Consider the following 16,662-nt stretch of genomic DNA (forward strand, 5'->3'; position numbering starts at 1 on the left):
GCCTGCTCACTCAGGCACAAACGTGGGTTAATAATCACAACACATGTGTTGGATGAAGATTATTCTGAAATGCAACATGTATTTTTCTTACACATATTTGACCCTGCCTGCTATGAGAAGACAAAGCACAAATGGGGCAGAACAAATTTGAAACATGTTTTCCTAAATTTTGCATTACAAACGTCAAAGGAAATTCAGAGCATGATTATTGACAATTATTCTCACCCTTTTCTACCATCTTTCACCATCTGGATGCTCACATTAGACCCAGATATTTTAGAGCATTATTGGCAAAAATTTAAAAAATAATTGCATGCAATAATAAAGTATATAGTTGTTGAAATGTTTTGTTCATGTTTCCCTCCTTTTTTTTTTTAATTTATCAAAACCCACTACTCACTATTTTATGAAAATGTGACTGCAACTTGTATGTTTGAGCTTTCCATTCTTTTATTCCTCTCTTGGTTACAGCAACATAGATTTCAATTCCAAAATTACTCCAGATATAGGTAACTGTAAGAAATTGATTTCTTCTACAGGTGGGGACATTTGGTTTTGTTTGTTTTTCCCTAGCCAGCATTATATTTCCTGTATTTCTCTCTTGCTTCCCTTTGTTGACTGTTTTTTCCAGGTGATCAGATATCTGATACTGAATCTTTTTTTTTTTTTTTTGAATATGTGCTTTGCAGCCTACAGAGTGTTTTCTTAGTCAACCTGAAGAAAAACAAGAGAGCGCTGTAAAAGCGAAGAAGAGAAAGAAGGTTTGAAAGTCCTGGGGTGTGGGTGGTGGTGTAAAATTTGTAACTGGGACAACCCTGTGATGTGAAGCAGCATAACGTTGCAGCCTTTTTCAGATAAGAGTAAAAATTCACACTTTTTTGAGTTTACTCAAAATACCCGTTCCTCACCTGAACTGAAACCCGCTCAAGGGTTTTGTACATCCACATGCAGCTTGCAGGTGTGGCCCACTGGGAAAATGTAACTATCAAAGAAAGGTGGCGTTTCAGTTTCTGCAGAATCTGCCCAGTTTCAGCTGTGTGGCAAGGCTTCAGCTGCTGTTGCATCCTTTGCACCAAGAAGTGTCCGTGTTCCCTCTTCTCCTCCTAGCATAAGTATATAAATAAATATTCTGGATTGCCCCCCTGGCCGTGCTCCATCCTCACCCTCAACAGCGCACACACACTGCAGGCTAGATGGAAATAACATGGCACCAAGCAAGTTAATTGTCATTTGGGGCAGCCTGTATAAATATTTGGCTCCCTCACAAGGCAGAGAGGTGGCTTTTTTATATTATGTCAGGCCTCTTAATCAGCTGGGGAATGGGAAGAAGGAAGAGTGGGATTTAGCTTTAAATGCAGCTCTGGCAAAGCGACCGCAGAGCTTGATCCACTGCTGCCAGAGTGAAAGCATCCCATCACAAGAGTGGTGAACCAGCCCTAGCAAAAAGACCCCGTTCCCAGGCAAAAAACAGGCACTCAGTTACACCTTTAGTTTCACTGGCACTAGGGCCACTGAGATAACATACACAGCCTGTTAGCAAATTCATCAGGAAATATTTATCAGGCTGATCTATTGTTTCCAAACAAACTGCAGTCTCCAAAAAAATAAGGAAAAAAAAAAAAGAAGAAAAAGAAAAACTTTACTTTTAAGCATCTGGAACAAATTGGAAGAAAAATAATAAAACTTCCTGCATGAGGAATGTTTCCCCACAGCTCTCCTCGAAGGAGGAGAGTTTGCTCAGGTGTCCTTGCTCGTACCCTTATGGACTTTCTCGTTAGAATTAGGCTTCTCCCCTCAAGAGTGCCATAATTTTCCTGGAGGGATCAAGTGGCCCAGCAAGTGATATAATGGTCCTGAGGAACAGCCACTTACGCTGAGTTACCAAGTGAAATGAGTCTGATACTTCTGTGTTATTGTCTGCTAAAGCAGAGGTTCCCAAATGTGGGTCACTGAAGAGGCTGGGGCTGGAGAAGAGCATTTCTCCCTAGTGCCCTGCCTTCCGTATTTGTTAGGAATAACAAAGAAGAGGTTTGTCTGTAGGCCTCGTGAGAAGGCTGCGTGTACTGCAGGTGGCCTGTGGCCATGCCTGGGAAAGACAATTATTGCAAGGCGGAAAAATATAACAGTGTAAAATGGCAGTGAAGCGTGCGAAGGAATGCCACAGGTTCAGGCACTACAGAAGCCAGTCGGCTGCAAATCCACTGAAAGCCTTCCAATGACTGGAGGGGGCTTTAGGCCATGCCAAAGGTAGGCCAAGAGGGCATAAGCACTACAGATACCCACCACCCCTCCACAGCTGCCAAAAATGGTTCTAGGCCCACCTTGTCCCTCCGCAGTCTCAGTTTCCCTCACAGATACATATCCTGTTGCCGTGTCCTAGCCACACTATCCGTCTCCTTTTCACTTCCAGGCTTATACTGCCACACGTCCTCATGATGGCAAGTTCATTTTAGCTTACGCAGCTGAGAAACCTCAAGCTGGCCTTTTACAAATTAATCGTTTCTCAGTGAGAATGGGAGAGGTTTCAGATCCATGCCATTCTCTCCAGACTGCCTCTGTCCATGAAAATCTGCTGCAATCTAAAATGCTGGCAGATCATTCAGATAACAGGAATCTTGGGCTGGTCTACCCCCATGATCCATTTAATTATGTGAAAAAATGCAGCAACACTTTCTTTTCAGTGAAAATTCAGACCTGTTATTTGCTAACATTCCTAAGGCATAAAACACAATCTCTATGAATTCATGTCAAGGCTCAAAAAAAGTATTTGTTTGGTTTAAAAATATATATATTCTGGAGGAGCAAAACAGCTGCTGAACTCTTTCTGCTATACTTGTGTTTTTGTGAGCTTTTAACTCATTTTCATTGTACTTCCCATGATATGACGTATCCTGTGAGTCTAGCTTACCACCTTCCCTTCCAAAAAGAGATAGTTGCCCTATTTTACTCAAAATATAGCTGTTTTACATAACCACTTGATTCCTGTAATTAATGCTTGAAGAATAATAATAAAAAAAATATGAAAAAAAAATCAAATTTCAAACTGATACTTAAAGTGTAACAACAGCAAACCCCACAAAAACAGCTTTCATTTATGTTTTAGATATGGCAGCATTTTAGGTGAGTGAACAAGACTTTTTATCTTCAGGGTCACAGACCATCATTGTCAAAGTATCTGAACTTGCTTCTGAAGTCTTCATTCCCACTAAACACAGTCTTGTTCCATTGTAAGAGCTTTTCATAATCGAGCTTTAATTAATCCAATTACCTTTATGAAATTATGGAGGAACTTTTATTTATGTTGTTAGTTACCGAAAGAGCAAAAATTGTAGGAATGCCATACTTAACCCTGTTGCTTGTTTTTCAGAAGAAAATATCTGATGTTCTGGAAAAATCCTCTCCAAAACCTGGTGTCCCCGAGGATCTACAGAATCTGCTTAGTCAACATTTTGGTGCAAAACGTTCAGTGATTGAAATAGAGGAATTAAAGCTGTCAGGTAATTTATTCTGTATTAATAGATAAATAATGTGACACTGGTGAATTCTTTTTCTGTAGAAGAATGGGGATTTTTTCAGACAGGTCTTAAGAGTTGTACTTTCTATTGAAATATTTTATGATACTTTATATATTTTCTACTTTGCTCTTTAGTAGAGGAGTTAATTTATTTCGAACAAATATGAGGATTTCTTGGAGTTGCAAAAGCAAAAAGAAAAAAAAACATTTTTAAATGTTTCTTTTTATTATAAAGAATTAATTTTAGGAGCTCACCTTTCTCATAGAGATTGTATGATCCCTAAGCAGTATGTTCCAAGATACTGATTGAGAAAGACAGTGAAAATAGTTTTCATTTCTGGGATTATCTGCATCTATCCAGATACATAATAAGAGGGCTGAGAGGAGTAGACAAAGAAGTAACAAAACATGATTCTGACATGGTTATGAAATATTGAACACAATGGATTTTCAGGGAGTGGCATGAAATGAGATGGTAGTTTTGGTCCAAGTTTAAAGTGAACAAGTTTTAACCATGACTAGCACCCTCTTGGTTTTCTTTATTCTGTCTCCAGTTAAAAGCCAGAGAGAGAAAAGGCAAAGCAGGACAGAGCAGGGTTAGCTTCCCTCTGTCAGCTAGAGGTTGCCTTAGAGGTAAAGTCAACATTGAACTTGTGTGCCTCTCACTCCACAGATGAAGAGGCACTGTCATTTTCTAGGCACTGTCCATTATTTGTTGAGATGGCATATGAAGAACAAACTGCACAATAACACATCTGCATGTACCATTGATACTTCTTGAACTGCAGGTGACCTATGCCCAATCTAGCACCCTTTTAGCCCAGCAGTGCTTTCTGTCTTTTAACATTTAAACTTGTCTTTGTAGATAAATATGCTCCTCCTTAGTATCCATGATTCTAAGTTGACCCTTCTTTATTTCTTTGGGCTATGTTCAGCTTTCTTATTGAATCAAGAAAACCTGGAAAAGTCCCATATAGATTGCTTTGAAAAGCTTGTGTTAAATATTTCTAGACATTCAGAGTTTTTAGCAAATAATAAATTGCTTTGGTTTCTTTCTTACTGAAAGAGGCCTTTAGGCTAATGAAGTGACCCATTTCCACATGGATTGGCTCTTGGGTTGGATGGGGATTTTTACTTTTTATTTTTGTGCTGGGAGTTGGAGGCTTGGAGACCCAAGGAGTTTACTAACTTCTACAGCTGTCAAGTCATTCATGTCAAAGCACTGAGCAAATAAGCAAATATTTGGAGCTGTGTGTTCTTGTTAACTGACACAGTGTAGAAGGTCAAGTTTGTAGTCAGTATGGTCTCTTGCACAGGTTGGAGCTGTGTGGATTTTTTCCCTCTTTCTGAAACTTTTATTTAAATTTGTTGTTAATACTCAGTTTTGCTGGAGCATTTGTGAAAAGTCAGTGACCGAACCTCATATGCTTTAGAAATCATCTTTTGAATTGTTCAGTCAGTAATGAGACTTAATGTATTCAGAATAGCAAACCAACAGCTAAGATATTTTGCCCATAGGGGGGAAAGGACTGTAGTGGATGTTTAGAGCTCTCCTATTACCACCAAATGTTTATGGTATTTTACCAGCTACTGCCCTTTGCCACCAGCATCAAATGCAGCTTTTAAACATAATTTTAAAATTAAATCAGTTGCTGATCCTTCATTTGTACACAGTGAGCTCCCTTTGGAGTTCAAGTCCCAGTAAATGTCAATCTCTGGTTTTAATAGAAAGGATTGGGACAAAATAAAAGTATTTAGCAAGACAGCACCCATTAAATGGAAGATGTAGTGGTGGAGAGTGGCTATTCTCAAGAAGCTGCACAGGCAGGACTTTTGGCAGGATCCAGCTATAAACCAAGTTTGTCACACTGTCTGTTGCAGTAGAAACCATGGATTGACACTGCCAGCATTAGCACAATGTGCCATCCATGTGAACAAAAATAACGTGCGTAAGGAAACCTCCTTAATTTAGTTCAAATGTATCAGCAAACATCTCATTCCATAGACAGGCACCCTGAGGTGCAGTGCTTCATGTGGAATGACAACAAATATGTGGGTCCCTGAAGACAGAGTTGTTAATGCTCTGAGGGAGCGTATTGTTCCATCAGGCAATAGAGCCTTAACAACTATGGCAAGTTTTCAGACCATCTAATTTTAATCACAAATTTAAGATCCTAGACTTCTGTGTAGGCACTGAAGAAAAGAGGGACCTTCCAAACTACCTCATTTAGGACACTGTCTTTCTTCATTGCCTCTATATGGACCTTAAAGTCAAATGGCATGCCTGCCACAGTCCTTTTCATATTTACTAGCTAATATAGTGACCAGGTAAAAGATAGACAGCCAATGGGAAATGGAAAAAAAACGGTGTCAAAATGCAGTATAGGGATTAACATTAGGGCTAGTATAACTAGGTAGATTACCACAATATGAAAGGCCAAATAGAAAGAGCAACTCATTGACAGGAGAGTGACCAACATCTGTCTCACTTATTGGTAGGTTCTTGCATTTACGCAGTATGAATTGTCTGGGTGATCTACATTTTCCGTCTTCGATGGAAGTAACAGTCTAGCAGGTTGACTGTAAGGCTTTTGGCTAAAACCTTTGATTGATTTTGGTAAAGACTTGTTTTGAAGTATGTGATCACCTTTGGGCAGTCCTGTATTCCGGGTTTTATGGTGGGAGAAAAAAAAAAAGGAATTACAATTGGGTAGGGAAATGTTACTCTCACTTATTTACACAATTTAAAGCTTCATGTACATGTGATGTCCTTGAATCTCTTTTTACAAACGGTAATTTATTGGTGGTAGATTTTAACACAAATGTGATTTCATCAATATAACTAACGGCTATGCTGCAAACGTTTATACTCATTTTGCTGTTAAAAGTACGTCAACAAAAATACTTTCTCCTTTATGTTTTCAGATTCCTGCTTCTTGCCAGCCAATGATCTCACCCACAGTTTTTCTTCATACCTGAAAGAGAGTGAGTTAAAATGTTGATTTGGATGGGATGAAAATTGTATGAAAACCATTATGTAGGCAGTATTATTGCAGTTCTTATCTGCACCCCCAAATATTTTTAATTATGAAACATTAATAACTTCCAGGATTATAGTTTTTTGTTGTTGTTCTTGTTTACTTGTTTGTTTTGTGACAGGTCTTGCTTTTCTGGCTCATTCTTACAAAACAACTTTTTTTTGACCAAAATGTTTTAGAGTTTCTTTTAATTGCTTGGGATTATTAGTCATAAGTAGTTTATCATGGATCCATAAGTATGTATATGTATTACGTTACAGTAGCAATCTTGCCACTGCCTACTGACATGAACCAAGAGAGTTTTTGTTCTCTTCTATATATTTATATAGAACTTCTGGTCTGGTAAATGTTTTTTTGTTTGTTTGTTTGTTTTCAACTGGTTTTACCTGATACAAATTACCATATGCGACAAATGAAGACAGTGGCCTTGTCACCTTACCACATGTTGATTTTTAATACTATGTCATTTGTTCAGCTCTATCATATTTCTGTATTGTATTTATTTTGGACATTTTATTTTCCAGTTTCTCAGCCATGACTAAATGTAAAACTGTTGCCAGAGATCCAGACCTCATAGGAGTCAGCATGTGTGTTCTTGCTGCTGGCTACCATTCATCATGTACTCTTGCAATTTAAAATTGTGGCATGTATTTAAGTAGTACTTTCTTTAAGTGTGCATGTGGGCTTTTTCATTGCAGTCTGTCCTAAGTGGGCAAAACTCCGTAAAAACCACAAGGAGAAGAAGTCAGTGGTGATGCTGGTTATCTGCAGTTCTGCCCTTCGTTCCTTGGAACTCATCAAGTATGTCGATAGCAAATGTTATGTTGAGGTTGGCTGTCAGTCAGAGGTTTTGTCTTGGATCCACAGACATAAAGGCAAAACTGGGACACTGTCCTCTGCTAGCCAACAAGTTTACTGACTGAAACTGATGCAATATCCCTTGCTAAAGTAACACTTAGTAGTTCAGTTGCATGTAAGTGCTATTTTTGTTTTTTTTTAAAAAAAAAAAGTGTAACCAATTTTGGGGGGACACGCAACATGTTATATGTGGGAACAGAGTAAAACCCATAAAGCATCACAATCCACCACTAGAAGTAGTGACTGTAGAGCCGTGATGCTGATAGCACCAAAGGCAATGAGGACAAGGCATTCCAGGGCCTCAAGTGATGACATGTGTGTCTGGCCGGAGTGCCTCCATATCTGTGTCTGTGTTCTCAGCTGTCTCAGGCTGACAAAATGTTGATGATTTTCGGTGTTCCCTGTCTTTCTTTTTCCCTTCTCTATTCTCCCCTACCTCATTCTAGAAGTCTTGATGAATTAATGTATACCTCACAGATTTCATGGTTGTCTTCTGTGTCCTGACCCTGCTTCCTGTGATTTTCTGTCAGTACACAGAGTTGGGAATTTTATGCTACATATAACAGCATAGACTTGGCAGATGTGCCTGTAGTGCTTAGCCCCTGCATGCAAATACTACTGTCTGAGCCTTAGGTGTATGTATGCTTGTATATAAACCTTCAGCTTTGCACAAGAGAAATTTGAAAGTTTGGCTCACTCACTGCAGAAAGCATGCAGAGAAAGCATGCTTTAAGTGACATCCCGTAAGTACTGGATGTGTAGTCTTCTGCTTGACTAATACCGAACAGAGTTCTTAGTGTGTGCTCAAATGGAGTGTCAAAACAATAAGTCTGGTTTTCAAACAAATGAGTTTTGGTCAACTGGAATTTGGACAATCTCAACAGTAAAGACTGTGGCAGTCTAGGTTTTCTCATCAGCTAAGCTGCAGGAAAATTCTGCAAAATGTACATTTGTCCATATACAGTTTTTTCCTTTGGACACATGCATATGTTCATTGATGCCTGTATGTCAGTAATGGCAAATATTTTAATTAGAATTTTGTGATTAGTCAGTTTTGAACTGTTAGCTGTGAAAGCATAAGCCCTAACTATTCAACAGTATCTGAAAAGCTATCTAAGCAATATTGCCACCTACCGATACCTGCTGTTGTGTTTGTCCAGTTGTTGATCACTGCAAGTAGCAAATGAGAGTGTACATAGTGTTCAAAGTACAAGCATAGGTCATTGGGGAACTGTATGTCTCAAGTATGTTGAGAAATGCCAGCTAGTTTTATTTTCCTCCTGTGTGGTCTTAATCTCAGCCCTGATGTTTGCATTTCCTTTTGCAATTTTTTATTTCTAGGTCAATGACAGCATTTAAAGGAGACTGCAGAGTTCTGAAACTGTTTGCAAAGCACATAAAGGTAAGAAAGATGTAAGTGTGTTAGAACATCTAACTGTCAAACACGCAAATAACTTGCTTTATTTCATTTTTTTTCCAGTGTCAGCATCTTGAGGGAGTTTAGGGCTAATTCAGATTTGTTGTTTTTCCAAACTAACTAGTGTCATACCATTTTCTTTGCAAAACATTTAACAATAGTGCTTTTCAATATAGTGTTTCTTTCTTGTAGGTAAAGCTTCCTCTTGGAAGATTTTTGTCACAATTCAAGGAATCTAGCCAAACACTGACTTTGGTGCAATCCTATGTAGAGTGTAGATGCTTATGGATGTGCTGCATGTTAAACATGTTCCACATTCCTGTGAAGTGCTCACTCAAATATATTTTGCCTGTTTAAACCAAAGGTTTACACACACATTTGTAGAAGCAAACTGTACCAGCGCCCACATTTGCATAGGCCAGTGAGAGGTCTGGATATCCAATATTCATACTTGCTGGAGAACACGATTTGTGGGAATATGGGAAGTAATGAGTGGAAATATGGCCTTTGATATAAATACTGTCAAACACACAAATAACTTGCTTTATTTCATTTTTTTCCAGTGTCAGCATCTTGAGGGAGTTTAGAGCTAATTCAGATTTGTTGGTTTTCCAAATATTTCCAGAGAATGTGTTTAAATACTGAAGAAAACAAACTGTTCTCACCTCCAGAAATAGTTGGTACAGTTGCAGATTTTCAAAGCTGAAAATGACTGACCTTCTAGAGAAGTGTGATGCCCAGCTGGCTGTTACATTTCTTAAATGCTCTCCCAGATAGATCAGCTTGACAGTCTGAAAGATGAATAGCATTTGTTACTTGATGGTGTTCTGGAAAGAGAGTATGTGATCTCTTGAATTTATTTCCAGCCTGGAAATGCTCTTTGAGAAGAAATTTTAAACAGTCATGGTTTTACAACAGTTTGTCTTTCTCTTTTCAAATTAGATAAAAGAACAGATTAATATGTTGGAGAAAGGTGTGTTCCACATTGGGGTTGGAACTCCTGGGAGGATAAAAGCGCTGGTGGAGCAAGGTAGGAGGACAAGGAGGTTTTTTATCAATAGGTATCCTATTCTTGGTCTCACAAGAAGTTAGACTTTGCTTTTGAAGAGCTTAGGTTATGTGAGTCTGTGGCACTAAGCTGTGCAGTTTTCTACTGTGTCAGTCAAAATGAGATCAATATTCTAATAGTTGATTTAATGAACACTAAGCTGGAATAAATCAGTATTATGAGATAAAGGCAGAGTAGCAACCCCCACCCCCAGTCAGTACCCACTCACTCCCCCATCCTGCCTCCTGTACTAGCTCAAGTGTGTGTTTGGCAGCTCAGTGAACTGATCCCAATTAAAACAAAACCAGCATGCACACAAAATTGGGTAATGAGCAGGCAGAGGTGGGGGACTTCCTCTTTTGTCAAGAATACTAATTTATGTTGACTTAGAAGTGATTGCAAAACCATGGTGTAAGATTTAAAGCTCCAGGAAACCAAACACTACAAGTAAATCAAAAGGAAATAATAGCAGAAGTCATTGTATCATATGTCACTCTGAGCTCAGTGTAAACTTTTGTGTGGGGTGGAGCAAAGATCTGGTTGCCAATTTTATTTCTGATTTGTATGTGATGAAATTAAATATTCTATATGAAATTAAATATTCTATATAAATATAATTTTCTCTGCCCAAATTTGGAGTAGTTCTACTTGCTCAACACACACGATGTATGCAAAGAAAAACAAACACAAAATGGCAAGTTAAGGTGATTCTTTCCATTCCTATTTCTAAGCACTGTCTTGCTTAGTCTGTGGTTTCATCAGGAGTCTATGGTCACTGGTCCCCTGTGGTCAGGGACTGTCTGTAGATTGGGACTCTATTGCTCCTTCTAAAGGAATACAGGAATAGCATAATTTTTTGCTTTCTCTGTCTTTCACCAACATTAAATTGTTACTGCTCAGCACATCAGCGCATTGCCATCTCAGGTTGTATCAGCTTATGGCAGGGACACAAAGTGTAGTATTTTATTATAAGTTCTAGTCCTTTTTTGACAACTTCGTGTTGCAGTGTCAGGCCCCTAAAGAGTGAAGAGGAGTAAAAAATGTTATAAAAATTGTGGACATTGTATAGAAGACCAGGAAACTGCTGGAGGGCCAGTTCAGAAAGGACCTTTTTTTTTTTCTTTAACCACTGTTTGTTTGGAGAATAAAGGAGTCCTTCAGCAGCACCAATGACCTGACTCAGATTCACATAGCACCCAGTCCTTTAAACTGCTAAACACCATCAGTTCCCATTAATAGGATTTTTCAGGCTAGGGTCCTTGTAACTTACCAGCTCCCCATCAGCTGTGGAAATTCAACTCCTGTGGTTTCATCAAGAGGAAGCTTGAGGAATTATTTGCTGGCGGGATGTTAGCTCCTGACAAGCCTGGCAACAGTAGTTGTTCTGCTTTTGTGTTTGTCTTCCAAAAAGGCATGGGATTATGTGGTTAAGGGAGTTTGCAGTGTCACTGCATTAGTTTTCCAACCAGCAAATGTAGTGCTTAAGTGTTCAAAGATTAGTTTCCTTGGGAACAGACAGCAAAAGATGTAAAACACAAAATAATTTTGATAAGCACATGCTGTATTATCTTGGTAATAAAATTTCTATTGCCTTTTTAGATGGCCTGTGCTTGAACTCCACAAAATATATGATTCTGGATTGGAACTGGAGAGATCAGAAACTAAGGAGAATGATGGATATCCCTGAGGTATTGTATAAGCACCTGTGTATATTATATTCTCTGTACTCAGTACTTTTGATTCTAGTGCCTAGATCTTGGTTGGTAAGGATTTATTTCTGTAAAGATAACTTTAGTGGTCTAGAAACACAAAGAAGTCAACATTTTACTTGGAAGTCTGTACTCTCAGGTCTCAATATTATGTCTTGTGGAAGTTTTTGTTGTTGCTGTTGTTGCAGGTCACAGCTGTGCTGTGAATTTCTCCTGTTTATGCTGGGTAGTTGTTCTGCGTGTTCCTGGGCAATTCTCTCAGTAAGAGGACTTTGTGCCCAAGTTTCCTCAAAAACTAAGTACAACTTTGGAGAGGCATTTATTGGTCTCTATCTGAGAGTAAGATAACTTCTTGTGAGTAAATCTACAGGCAGTTCCCCTTTTTTTGGAAAAACGGAGGGTACAAACTATGTAGAGCCATCCATCATCTGTAGACTCCTTTCAATATAGTTTCCCATGCTTTTCAATTCTGTAAGCGAGCTTTCACATTAATTGCTGTGACATGTTTACCGTACGCTGTGGGGCATCAGCTGGTGCCTAGCCAGCAGAGTGAAAGAGGCGGATTCCACTAGTCGTCCTTGCTAGGAAGCTGCCATGTTCCTGCACGGTGTTTCCATTTTCCTGCACATTTAGAGCAGGCTGATACACATAATCTCGAGGGAAATAAGACTTTCTTACATATAGATATGAAGCTTCACAAGTGAAAGAAATTGTCGGTCATTTTTCCATCTTTGCACCTGCATGTATATTTGAATGTGCTGCATTTTACAGTCCCACATACACAAATATGCAAGTATCCAATAATCCTGAATACAATGCCCTGCAAAAAATACATTGCAGAAATGAAGTAGCAAAAAGAACAGCTTTGTTTATTGAGTCAAGGAGGCTCCCTCTTGTGGTGAACACCTAAGCCTCTTTTGTACATTGCTTGCACTTACGTGAAAGTTTTTTAAAGACCAGAGAACCTGAATTCATAGGCATGTTAGCACAAGATAGTACTGCAACATGTGCTGGTTGCAGTGTAACAGATTTTTGTAAACCAGCTCAAGTAAATAAACACACAGTAGAATATTGGTGATCCACCACAAAAAAAAAAAAAAAAAAAAAAAAAGATTATGTTGTTAATATATGATTTGGGGCTATTGCAAACCTGAACAGTCCTTTCCAGCTCACTGGACGTAGTATTACAGCATTTCAGCATGTCTGCCTAGGAATAGAAGCCAAAATTGTGACTCTGGTTCTATTTTATTAAGGAAAAATAGCTGTCAACATCAAAGTCAATGCTCATGCTTAGTTCACGTTAAAACCAAAGAAGTAAGAATATTGCACCTTCATATATAGTGTTAGTCTAAGGATAGATCTTTATATATGGTTGCAGAATAGTAAACATGGGATTACAAAAAAGTCTTCAAACCTGCATTTGGCTCAGGTAATAAAATATACAGAAAGGTTTTTGACATGTTGAGCTATGTAAATGGAGCATCTTGCAGCTATTTATCCTGCTGCAGACAGGCGGTAGATTCCTGAAAGTTATTTATAAGGAATGTCAGTAATAAAAGATACTCAGATAATGTAAAGCATCTTAAGACTGTAGAAGACAATGGGATGTTTAGCAATTTGCAGACTTAAATATGGAATACAGTCTTAGGGAGCTAAGGACCTTATTCTCCTGTTTGTACAAAAATTGTCAAATGCATTCTAATAATAGTCACATGTTTTCTCAGAGAAGAGATGGATTATAGTACCAACAGCATGAGAGTTGGTAGTTTGATGTACTAATTTTTTTCATCCCATACTAGACGTGGAGGTAAAGTAGTGCCCTTAGAATTGGACAGGAGCATAATGACACATTTCCACTGAAAACCTCACTTTGACACTAATTTCTTTGCATGTTTAAGGTGCTTCATTGCTAAATTGCATTGTAATTATACCAGTCTGTATAATGAAATATGCAGAAAGCAAGAACAGCTGGAAGAACATGTACCTCTTGTCCACTCAAGGAAAAATCCATCGCTTTCTTTTAAGGGTGCAAACTCCTTGCTGTTCCTGTGCTCATCTCATATTCAGTGGAGAATTATGTACATAATGGTATATTCTGAAATATATATGTATTTAAAAAGATAAGAATCCTCCCACATGACAGTCTTCTATGCCATCATATTCACAAAATGGATGGCAACCTGATCCAGTGCTCTTTCAGTTGCTTCAGCATCTCATTCATTAATGCTGTTGGATTTTTTTTGTTTCTTTGTCTCTCATTTCATTTATCCTAAATGGGGGAGAGAAGGAAGTGAAAAGAAACCTCACAAAGAAACCAGAGGTGGAGTGAATGAGTTTATCAGACTCTGTTTTGGTGAGCTTCAGTTACACTGAAGTGTAAAGGTTTAAATAAAAATTGACTGTATACTTTTCAATCTGACCAAAGGACAAGTTTCCCACTTTGAAAACTTTCTGTATAGAGATTGATGACAACACAGAGCAGTCTCAACTCTTCAAATTACTTGTTTGTAAGACTCAAATGGGGTTTTTTAAAACATTTTGTTAAACATTATTTTCTTCCATTTACAAATAAGCACTGAGCAAATGTCAGGTTTCATTAAAGCAAAAGGGTTTGTAAGAAATAGAGAATAGTTAGGCTTTCTGACATCATACATTCCTGTGCACAGAAGGATATAAACCTGAGAGAAACCTCAGAAATAAGTTATTCATAAGTGGGAAGAAGGAACCATAAGGAAACTCTGGAGTTACCACGATAACAGAGAATCTTCTGTTCCTGCTGAAGTGTGTCATTAATATTTACCCTCACATGCATTTGACTTTTATCTTTAGATAAGCAATGAGGCACAACCATGTCTGTTATAAACCAAAGTACTTTTGCATATGGCTTATGTATACCTGACCTTCCTGCTCACTTTCATTCAGGTGTCTCAGCCACAGACAACACTGTGGCTGTTACAGTGCAGTACTTCCCTTGGACTCGTTGATACTGGCTGATAATATGGAAAGTCCCGTAGAAATTTTGCAGCCCAGGGTGGATCTCTGGCTGTGGCATACTTTATCAACTGTGTACAAATTACAGCCTAATCTGTAGCTGTGTTAGATGGGACTGCAGGAGTCATGGTATTTAGCCAAAGCATTATCTTACTTTTGATGCTTTCTTTGATTTTTGTTTTCTTCAGATAAAGAAAGAAACAATTGACCTACTGGAGATGAGTATTATAAAGCTATGCAGAGAAGGGTCTGTGAAGCTGGGACTCTTTTAATGGCTTTACCTACAAGGACGTCGTTTACAGCTGCTTTTTACTTCTATCCTGTCTGCAACTGGCAAGTGATTAACAGTGATCGAATTAGGAATATTGACTTTTCTGAGGTCAATCAATACAGAAAGAATGCACAGTGCAACTTTTTCTGATGTTCCTTTTCTTTTAATAATAAAAACAGAAGTTTTATTTGTGGTTTTAGTATGACTTATTGCCCAAGCAATGTGATACTGAAATTAGTTCGCCTTCACCTACAAAATTTACTATTATATGTCACTTTCAAGACTTGGAAGATGAGCGAACCTAGGTGTGAAAGCCTTTGTACGTGTCAGTTATCTCTTTCTGCTGTCCCAAAGGAAACCTTTACTTCTCTCACTGAAGTGGTAAGCTAGTTCTTGCTTTAGAGGATCTTTGAAAATGTTGTATGAATGTTAGTAATTTGTCAAAAAAGTATTTTTCTCCCATCTGATCTACAGCTGGCTAAATGCTATTTTATGCTGTTACATGATACATTATGTTTAAAATTTCAGTATATTAAATTGAGACTTTATTGTGGTTAAACAGTTGAAATGTGTGAAGAATATTCTACTGTTTGTCCAGTTAAAAGGAGATTATCTCTCACTGGGTAATACTTTTATCATTATGAAAAGTAGGGAATGGGTGCACCTTTTTCACAGAAAGACAAGATGAATAGATGTGGACTGATTGTCAACATCTTGGAAGGCCATATATCCAAATCAGATGGTTTTAGAATTAATTGTCCTATTGTGATAAAGAACACACAGCATTTTTACAGCTTTAAATTGCATCTAGATCAATAGCAATGAATGCAGCAGTAGGTTAAGAAAATTGGTTTTCCAAACCAATATTGTCTGTCTACTACTCTCAGCCCCTCCAGTCCTCCCCAGTGGCATCCAGTGCAACTGGAGTAGATCTTTCATTTTATCCCATGCTTGTTAGCTGGTCAGCAAGTGAAGGGTGAAGAAATAATAAATCTGAGATTACGCAGAAATTCCAGTAGAGTTGGTAGTATCCTTACAAAAGAATAAGACATAAATACAACTGAATTGTGGGGCAGGAAAAAGCATATATTTAAGCTTTTTCAGGCAGCATGATCTGGACGTACTGACCAAAGTACACAAACATCTGATTGGTACAAGCTGATCATGGTGATCCAGACACAAATGTAGAAAAGGAGGAAGAGAGAGATCTAGTTAATAAGTAATTCCTGGCTATAATGCAAGTCTGAACAAACAGCACAGTTTCTCAGCAGTAAAGACAGTATCTCAGCTTAAACACTCTCCAGCACAAGTATATTATTCCTTCCTCTCACTAAGAAGAATATGAAAAACAAGAAGAGTTTTGCTCCACAAGAAGCAGAAGCACGTCCTTCCAGATGTCCGGATAACAGTGCATTCAAACAACAGAGGCTACCGGCGTGGAAGCCCCAGCTTACCATTGCGACTGTGCTCTCCACCTTCTTTCTCACGGGAGCATTTTGCCTTTCTGTGGGAATCTGCCTCATATTGTCTGCAAACAGCGTCAGAGAAATCCAGGTTTGTTTTGAGTGGGGTGTTAGGTGTTCTATTAAGAAGAAATCAATCTATGTTTGGGGGAAAAGAGCTTTGAGTTTGTGCTTCTGGATAAAGAATATAGCAATGGCTTCATGCCTTGGACACATCAAGCAGCCAGTATTTCTGTGAAAATCCTCAGATAGTTGGTCACCAATAAAAGCCAAGTACTGGGTGGTTAACTGAGAAGTAATATCCAAAATATGTGTGGGAACTCTCACCACTGGGTGGTAATATCTGAAATGTT

The 16,662-nt window shown here is 38.4% G+C and overlaps 2 protein-coding genes across 9 annotated transcripts in view; both read left to right on the top strand.

Annotated features, from left to right (window-relative positions):
- Positions 1-15,033, top strand: part of CMSS1 (cms1 ribosomal small subunit homolog) — a 239,465-nt gene extending 224,432 nt beyond the window's left edge. For all 7 annotated transcript variants that reach the window (XM_013184994.3, XM_066990401.1, XM_013185008.3 and 4 more), the window contains exons 3-10: positions 690-761; positions 3,368-3,497; positions 6,440-6,499; positions 7,251-7,353; positions 8,752-8,812; positions 9,770-9,857; positions 11,475-11,563; positions 14,764-15,033. In XM_013184994.3, the coding sequence (XP_013040448.1) occupies positions 690-761; positions 3,368-3,497; positions 6,440-6,499; positions 7,251-7,353; positions 8,752-8,812; positions 9,770-9,857; positions 11,475-11,563; positions 14,764-14,847 (687 nt within the window). In that variant the 3' untranslated portion in view covers positions 14,848-15,033. The remainder of the gene's footprint in view (positions 1-689; positions 762-3,367; positions 3,498-6,439; positions 6,500-7,250; positions 7,354-8,751; positions 8,813-9,769; positions 9,858-11,474; positions 11,564-14,763) is intronic.
- Positions 15,034-15,178: 145 nt separating this feature from the next.
- LOC106038425 (cell cycle control protein 50C-like) overlaps positions 15,179-16,662 on the top strand; it is a 29,170-nt gene continuing 27,686 nt past the window's right edge. For both annotated transcript variants that reach the window (XR_010828599.1, XM_066990398.1), the window contains exon 1: positions 15,179-16,400. Coding sequence is in view for 1 of the 2 variants with exons in the window: in XM_066990398.1 (XP_066846499.1) it covers positions 16,188-16,400 (213 nt within the window). In the remaining variant the exon portion in view is untranslated. The remainder of the gene's footprint in view (positions 16,401-16,662) is intronic.

Source organism: Anser cygnoides, chromosome 1 (assembly GCF_040182565.1).
Source record: "Anser cygnoides isolate HZ-2024a breed goose chromosome 1, Taihu_goose_T2T_genome, whole genome shotgun sequence".
NCBI classification, from domain to species: Eukaryota; Metazoa; Chordata; class Aves; order Anseriformes; family Anatidae; genus Anser; species Anser cygnoides.